This window comes from Chanodichthys erythropterus, chromosome 11 (assembly GCF_024489055.1).
Source record: "Chanodichthys erythropterus isolate Z2021 chromosome 11, ASM2448905v1, whole genome shotgun sequence".
In the NCBI taxonomy this organism is placed as follows: Eukaryota; Metazoa; Chordata; class Actinopteri; order Cypriniformes; family Xenocyprididae; genus Chanodichthys; species Chanodichthys erythropterus.
The window spans coordinates 9,917,242-9,926,542 of NC_090231.1; the positions used below are offsets into that span (position 1 = coordinate 9,917,242).

Genomic DNA, 9,301 nt, shown 5'->3' on the forward strand with positions numbered 1-9,301 from the left:
CTTGGTAAATGCACTGTTATATAGTCGAGAGCTCATGTGGCAGGGAGCAGGTGATTTAAAGGGGCGGCGCTGCCAAAATCAGTGTATAGTTAATGATGCCCCAAAATAGGCAGTTAAAAAAATTAATTAAAAAAAATCTATGGGGTATTTTGAGCTGAAACTTCACAGACACATTCAGAAGGCACCTTAGACTTATATTACATCTTGTAAAAAAGCATTCTTGGGCACCTTTAAACAAAAACACTGCTGCATTTTGGTATAAAATTTTCAATTATGAATACAGAAGTCACTAAATTAATTTCATATACTTCTTTACTGTACCATCATTGACCAATTTAACTATGCAATAAAGGAGCTAATGTAACTTATCAGGCCTGTATAATATGCAAACCTTTTTGCATTATACATTTGTTTTGCCTCCAGCTGTGCATATGACTGATCACTAATGTCTGTTTACACTTATAATGTCATTCTTAAAAATGCAACATTACTGATATTTTATCAATAATACAGACTTGCACTTTCTTTTCATAATTATATGAATTCATAATTATATAGTGTATACTGATGTATATCATTTGTAATCATGTCACACTAATAATGTGATTAGTGTGACATGATTAAAAGTACTGCAGATTAGAGAGGATACAGAAGGGGACTAATATTCCTCACACAGCTTTACTAGTAACTCATAAAAACAGAGCGAGAGGAAGTGGCAGAATGAGGGAGAGAACTGGCAGGAAACCAGCATGTGTTAATGGGTTGAATGCGATGCCGTGTCCTCTGATCTGTCAGCTGCACACACATCACCATGAATGGTGTTCACCCAGAACCGCATGGGTCAGGTGAGGTCCTCCTATCCCCATAACTGAACCAATGTGACATTTTTGTGTCGCTTGCTGTAAATATCTGAGGGGTTTTATAAGGTTAGAAAAAGAGAAAAGAAAAAGAGGCATGAAAATATTAAGTGTTTCTACTAAATCCAGTAATGCTAATAGTCTTAATCATTATTTTGGGGGCAAGGGACAGTTTTGGGTGGTTTACATGTATTCATTTAGCTAGCAGACTTTATCCAAAGCAACTTAAAATGGTGAAAAAGCACAAGCTGTTTATCATACAGTAGCCAACAAAACTCAGCAGTGTAATAATGAATGTCAAGAGTAAATCAGAGTAGTGCAAAAGCTAGAGCAGAAATATAACAGCCTAAAAGTGGAGAGAATAAATGATGCAGCCTGAGATTTTGGGGCCGTAGAGATTGCCAGAAAGCAAAGTGATCATGGCTAATGAATAGTGAAATGGCTTGTTTTAATGCTTTAGAGCAGGGGTTTTCAAACTGGGGTCCTGAGACCCCCAAGGGGGCGCAAAGAAGTGCTAGAAAAGAAAAATTGTGTGAAAATATAATACACATTTACAGAATTTCATTCTGCTTTCCAAATAATAGTCATAATAATGAAATCATGAGGTAAATCATTATTTTGTTCTATTGACAGCCATAGTTTTATGTCTAAAGAAATGGTTGGTAGAAAAAGAGGCTTAATAGAACTAATAATTCCAGAAACAAATATTTTACACGTTTATAATATTTACATTTTTCACAGTATGAAACTGCATGAAAATATGTAGCTTCCTTTATATTTTAGGAGGGGGGTCCTTGCAAAATCCATAGCATCAAGAAGTTTGAAGACCCTTAGAGGTTCATCATTTCATTAATTCCATTCTTCCTGTTATATGTTATTGTGATGATCAAAACTAGAGTTATTTATTTATTTATTCTGAGTGCATGAATTCCATTGTAATCAGTATCAATGTGTGTCTGTGTTTTGTTCCAGGATTTTCTGATTCTAAAAATAATCCATCTGCATGTGGGTGTGTCCCAGGATGCCCACCATCCGCACACTGTGTCCACTTTCCTCTGGGACTCATGCCTAGTGCCAGGGGCATCAACCACCCAGACACTACTGTCAGCATCAGGACACGGGGTCAGAGAGAGGGAGACGAGGAGAATTAGAGAGAGAGAGTGTGTGTGTTTAAGAGGGGGGGGGCAGGAGGAGGAGAGCGAAACAGGAACAAACCGGATTCTCCATCCTGTAGGAGACAGACAGACAGACGAGTCTGGGAGGGAGACTGGAGGTTTGTTCTCCTCGAAAAAACAGACCGCAACTCACTCTGTTTGTATTTTTTCGAAATCAGCAGGAGATGTGGAGGTGTCAGCAGATGCATAATGCAACAGGGCGTCACCTCGTAGCGGATCATCAATTAAGTACCACACACACACATTTACAGTGTGTGTAATGGGGCGGTCTTTTTTTTTCTGCAGACACAATCTATCGTTTTCTCTGCAGACCCCCTGCTCAGAAACTCTACACCAGAATGGTGCGTTAGTATCCTTCTCACTTTCTTGCCTAGAATGGGGAAAGTGAATATTTTATTATCAGAAATGGCCATGCTCAGTCCTATTCATAGTTCAGCCTCCTAATGAGTAATTCATTTGAGACTTCTGCAAAAATATGAATGCATAATTAATGGATTATGATCTTTAAGTATTCATGAGCCCCTCACTACATGGGTACAACAACCTCCAAGGCCCTTGTGGCTGGTCTGAGATAAGTATTGCCATTTATTTTTATTTTAGATGCACATTTTGAACTCTACTTGTTTGTTTGGGACTATTTTCACTTATTTGCAGGACATCATGAGTGAAGCTGATGTTTAACGATAACTCTGCACCAGCTCCAGCTTCTGCCTTCCTCATCCATCATAATAAAAGCTATAACATTTTGACTTGATTGATCAATGGATAATGTCCAGTGTTTGATCTTTTAATTAATTTTTTTTTGTCTCATCAATGTTTTAAAGGTAGGCAGAGGCTAGAGATGGCATTAAGCTACCTCATGTCTCAAAGCACATAACATTATAATAATAAGGAACATAAACAACCTAAAGGCACTGACCTGCACCACCTGACTGCTGCAGATTTATTTCAGCATTGATAGTGTTGCCAATAAATTCGAGTCACAAACCACTCCGAGTATAATGTCACAGGTTTCCATCTCTTTCAAATTATAGTAGTTATGGTGTGAACGCAGCATAAGCTCTTTGTTTTAGTTCAGGAGGAACTGTAAAAGGTGGCAGCTGTTTCGGTTGTGGTGCTCGATGACTGACGTCTGTCTATGGGCCGTTCACACAACGTGTTTTTTCATTCCACTGCGCTACTCAAATAAGTTAAGTAAGTTCAACTCATCTCGAGACCTTGCGGTTTTTCCCCACTCCACTGCCCATGTCGCATTTTTCAAAGCAAAAACGTTCTGGGTGAACCAGACCTAACTCTGCAGAGCATGAAACGCATATATCATATCATTGCTGCATTCGGACCGAATGCAAAGATTGGATGAACATTTTATGGTCCTATGCCTTCCAAAGACTATATAAATACACTATATATATATATATATATATATATATTTAGACCACTTTGCCACGATATAAATATATTTAGACCACTTTGCTATCAGGAACGAAGAGTGCAAATGAAGTGAAGTGAATGAAGAGACTTTCAACCAGCGTAACAAAAAATGTTCCTGGAACAAATTGCCTACCCTGCCTTTAAGTAAAACACAGAATCTGTGTTATTTTATTATTATTAGACTTAAAAACACGTTTAAATTTAGTGACAAATATTCTGTTTTCCTATATCTTACCAAAAGTGCCAGTTTTTTTGAAACGTGCATTGAGTCATTGCTGGTGACTGTACAAGTTTTGCATGGTTTGTTTTTGTGAATCAGTTTTTCGCTTGAGACACAAACTTTTTTCTGCACATCAACCATTACCGTTTTAACCAAAAATTATTTTACCCTCCTTTAACTAAACTAAACCAGTTATCAGTTGATTCAAACGAAGAATGTGGTTTCATCAGGAAAAGGTTTTTGTTTTTTTCTCTCTCAGTAGTTTGGATGGCTTCACACTGTAGTTTTACACTGTAACAGCGGAGGCCGAGGCATTCTCTGAATTCTTTTTTCTGATGTTTACTGATGTTATGTGTATTTTTTCCTTAACTTGCTTGCGCTGCAGAGTTGTGTTTACCGTTTTCACACCCCAATGGGAAGTGCTGCATTGCTGCGACAGTTATAATGAACCTTCATATCCTTGCGCCCCCATCTGGTTATTTAATGCGTTACAAGCGAGAGCGCTTGAGGCAGGAGTGCTGCAAACTGCTCGAGTTTTTGCTGGTAAGGGGGATTTCGATAAAAAAAAAACCTCAGATAATTTAATGCAGCTGCTGATTTCAGCTACTCTGAAAGAGAGATCACATAATCAAAATTTTATGAGCATTGACACCTTTTTTGGGGGGATAAAAAGTCAAAGATAGACTTGAAACAAATAATTTACAATGTGAAATATGACGTCATATATTTTAATGCACTTTTTCTACACACAAAAAGACATTGTTACAGATGTAAACATACATATTAGTACCAAAGTAATCTCTATAGAAACCTTCCCTTGAAGCTCCATCTTCATAAATCCTCATATAAAATTCTAGACTATCACTTTACATGCAAATTCTTTTCTAGTCATATATCTATCATCTAATAATCTTACAGCACACTCTCTAAGACAACTCCTGAAGATCTACATTTCACTTCTGCTTCTGATATTTAATTAATCTAAAATAATATCTGCTTGACTATTGTGACTATTAATCAGATATTGCTAGAACACAAATATAAAGAGCCATTTAACATTTGAAAAAAAAAAAAACATATAGTCTATAATTATAAGTATTGTGTTTTATGTTTGCAGAATATTTTGCAGTGCATTGTGCCTGGACAAGAAACACTTCCCCCTGTCTATATACACACTTATGTCAAATTAAATGTATTAGCTGCTGCTCTGATATGTGCCTCTCATAACTGACGTTTAAACTGTGGAATGTCGTGTTGACTTCTTTAGTCAGGAATGTGTATTTATGATACTCTATGCCAGGGGTGTCCAAACTCGGTCCTGGAGGGCCACTGTCCAGCCCCAATTTACCACAACACATTTGCCTGAAAGTTTCCTGTATGCCTAAAAACCTTGATTATCTGGTTCAGGTGGGTTTAATTGGGCTTGGAGCTAAACTCTGCAGGAGAGTGGCCCTCCAGGAGCAGGATTGGACACACCTGCTCTATGCACATACTACGATAAAAGATAAAAAATGTGACACGTGACAGGAAACATGTTTGACAGAGAATAAAAGAGTGTGTATTCCGATGAGAGCAGGTAGTATCCTTAGGTATATAATGATTTCTATATCTGAGTGCAGTGTTTACAACTAGCTTTTTAGCGCAGGCTGCTGGCCGGCATGCAGTCGCACAGTGCCCTCCTCTCAGCCCTCAGCACCAAATTCTCCGTCTGAAAACACATGAGATACAACAAAGCAAAAGTGAAACCCCAATGTGCCTGTCTCCAAAATTTCTGAACGATGCTTCATTGACCAGATTGACTAGACATGAACCTCTTACATAGCTTGATTTCATAATTGCTTAATTTACAGAAATTATAGAAGTTGCAATTGTAATTTCTTTGCTGTTGTGATGCATATCCAAAGTGAAATAGCTTCTCAAACAAGAAAAAAAAATGAATACTGCAACATTGCATTAAATAAATAACAGTTGTCAGTTTTGATTTCATGGTGACTTTAAATTTTCAACACTACTAAAGAGGGTCTGCAAGTTATTGTTTGCTCTCAAACTAATTTTTGTATTTAAATGAAAATGTAAAAGCTAAAGTTGAGAAGGTAAAGTTCAACTAAATGTTTTATTTTCTCCTACATTAAAACATCCACAATAAATGTATAATAAGGGCTAATAACAACACTTTTGCCTTAGTCCACCAAGGGCCTTGGCCTAAAAAAGACTGCATTCAGTGGTTTTATGTCTCAAATGTTTCCCAGTGTGATCTTACCCGTGAGTCTAAGTTGAAAGCCGTTTTCTTCAGGTCTTGCAAAGCTCTCTGCATGAACTCGAATGCATGACAATCAACACATGGCCGGCCTGTTGAAACAAAATGATTTCACATTGAACAGCATATCAGGATTATCATTAAATAAAAGTAAAACTTTTCATTTTTAACTATTTTGGTCTCACTTTATATTAGGTGGCCTTAACTACTACGTACTTGCATTGAAAAATATGTACAGTGTATTTATTGTGTTTATATTGTATTGCAAAATACTTTTGCTGCTATTGAGGTGGGATACGGGTAAGGTTAGGGACAGGTTTGGTGGTATCGGTAGGTTTAAAGGGTTAGTTCACCCAAAAATGAAAATAATGTAATTTATTTCTCACCCTCATGTCGTTCTACACCGCCTTTGTTAATCTTCGGAACACAAATTAAGATATTTTTGATGAAATCCGATGGCTCAGTGAGACCTGCATTCACAGCAATGACATTTCTTCTCTCAAGATGCATTAATGTACTAAAAACATATTTAAATCAGTTCATGTGAGTACGGTGGTTCAATATTAATATAAAGCGGCGAGAAAAATGTTTGTGCGCTAAAAAACAAAATAATGACTTTTCAACAATATAGTAATGGCCGATTTCAAAACACTGCTTCCTAGCTTTACGAATCGAATCAGTGACTCGGATCTCCTATCAAACGGCTAAACTGCTGAAATCACGTGACTTTGGCGCTCCAAATCACTGATTCGATTCGTAAAGCTCCGAAGCAGTGTTTTGAAATCAGCTATCACAAGATATTGTTAAAAAGTCACTATTTTCGTTTTTTTTTGGCGCACAAAAATATTCTCGTCGCTTTAGAATATTAAGGTAGAACTAATGAACTCGCATGAACTGATTTAAATATGTTTTTAGTACATTAATGGATCTTGAGAGAGGAATTGCTGTCTATGAAGGCCTCACTGAGCCATCGGATTTAATCAAAAATATCTTAATTTGCGAAGATGAACGAAGGCCTTACGGGTTTAGAACAACATGAGGGTGAGTAATTACATTATTTTCATTTTTGGGTGAACTAACCCTTTAAGGAATGGGTCAACAGTGTAATTATAAATGTAATTACAGAAATTAATTACAGATGTAATCACATGCAGGTTTTTTTTTTTTAAATATGTACATGTTTTTTAATTGTACTGATGAGTGCATTGTATCAAATGATTCATTTAAATGTAAGTACATAGTAGTTAAGTCCTCTATATAAAGTGTTACCACTATTGTTGTTATTTGAAATAAAGCTGAAATAAAATACCTTTTTATTTTATTTTTAAAAATTTAAATAAAAAATACAAATAAAAAAGTAATAGTTAACCCAAAATTTGAATCAAAACTATAACGGTATATAAATATTACTAAAATAACCCTGCTCAGTAAACCCCATATGCCATGAAATGATGAATTGCTTGTTCCCCACACATCTATAAAAGCACACAGTCTTACTCTCAGCGGGGATGACCGTCCCTGATTCCTCGGCGTGAATCGGTGTGAAACCGAGGAGCTGGATCAGTACCAGCAGCATCACTGTCGCTAGTGCTCCGCCTGGCCTCATACTGTCGCGCAGCATCACCGCACACAATACCTGACAGATCACAACACACACACAGACAAAATCATCTTAATATGTACATTTTTTTGATAAAAATCGATTAACAAATGAGAAATGCCTTACAGAAGACAGAACAACAAAGCGAAAAAACTGTCGAGCATCATTTTGCTTTATTTCAGCTTTGTCTTCATAAAGGTAAAATATTTGTAATTTGCAGATACGATCACCAGTCCCACTCCTGTAAGGCTTCATTAGTAAAGCTAATAAAAGCAGAGCTAATTTGTATTACCTGTAGTGTCTGTAGTAGCGTTAGTCAAACCACCGCCCTCCTATTCAGGACGCAGTGTCGTTGCGGAGCGTCAGTTGCGTTTTTTTGGGGCCTGTTGTCCTTTATGGAGCACCGTAGGATGAAGTCCAAAACATTTTTAATGCCCAGACAAAGAATATACACTAACAAGAAGCGACACTCAATAGAAAGTTCCATTGCAACACCGGCGCCCAGCAGCAGCCCTGCGGTTCCGCCATTTTGGAGTGAGTCGGCAGTCCACTAGTTTCTATGGCAACATCAGCTGTTTTGTTAAAAAAAAAACATATATTAAAGCTGAAATCCAACCTGAATTATGATAACACAGAATAAAATACTATCACAGTGATCATCAAATCCTTTTAACAGTTTATTTTACACACTTTGTGGTTAAGTCTTCCACTTTCCACAAAACCTGTTCGCTCTCTAGAAACCCAGTCAGTTTGGGTTAAAATTCTTTAAAAGGCTTAAACACTGAATTATTACCAACATATGTAATTAAGGACATGCATCAGAAAAAATGTGAATGTTGGACAATAAATATATGAATATAACAGCTCGATTTTGCAGTGTTGTCTAATGTCCGATAAAGCAAAAGTGGGAATTATTCGATAACGGACACAGCAATGCATCATGTATTTTAAGATCATTATGTTTGTAGTGTGAACCATTAAAACGTAGCCTATTTTTAAATTAGACATAGTGATATCACTCCACTAGGTCTAAAATATATTGTTCGCTGCAAACATGATGATCTTAAATGTATTAATTATTAATTTACTATTAATAAATGTGTAAAGTTGCATAAAATGGAAATACTTAATAAAGTAGGCTAACTACGTTACCTCAGATGGATGTTTGGATTCCACAACTTTTAAAATAAAACATATAAGACAACACAACATTTACTGTAGGAGCCATACAATTTACTGGTGACTTAATTTAAAAATACTGTTCTTTTGCGCTTCTGATTTGGCAGTGAAATTCACCGATTTTGGGTGCGTTGTGAAGGATTCTATGATCCAGTTAGTATTTTCACCCCATAATGGCGGCCGCGCTACCGTAGCGCCATCTAATGGCGGTTACACAAAAAGTATCAGAGTGTCGCCTCTTTGGTTCTATACTCTTTGGCCCAGACAACGTTTTTCTCTCTGATTGGCTACTGCTGGTCACATGGGTTCCAACATTACTCGATAGATAGATAGATAGATAGATAGATAGATAGATAGATAGATAGATAGATAGATAGATAGATAGATAGATAGATAGATAGATAGATAGATAGATAGATAGATAGATAGATAGATAGATAGATAGATAGATAGATAGATAGATAGTGCAAACTATATTTGGTAGCATCAATTTGAGCAAATTTCACTTTCATAAATGCATGTTCATAAATAAAAAACAGGTTTTGCTGACAATATTACTCTTGAGACTCTGAGCTTTATATT

At 36.6% G+C, this 9,301-nt stretch overlaps 1 protein-coding gene across 1 annotated transcript; it reads right to left on the reverse strand.

The window, feature by feature from the left end:
• Positions 1–4,403: 4,403 nt before the first annotated feature.
• Positions 4,404–7,961, reverse strand: nicol1 (NELL2 interacting cell ontogeny regulator 1). The gene is made up of 4 exons (XM_067400721.1): positions 7,833–7,961; positions 7,438–7,576; positions 5,944–6,032; positions 4,404–5,391 (listed from the first exon to the last, which is right to left on the reverse strand). The coding sequence occupies exons 2-4, from the start codon at positions 7,559–7,561 to the stop codon at positions 5,320–5,322; spliced, it is 285 nt and encodes a 94-aa protein (XP_067256822.1). The 5' UTR covers positions 7,562–7,576; positions 7,833–7,961; the 3' UTR covers positions 4,404–5,319.
• Positions 7,962–9,301: the final 1,340 nt, after the last annotated feature.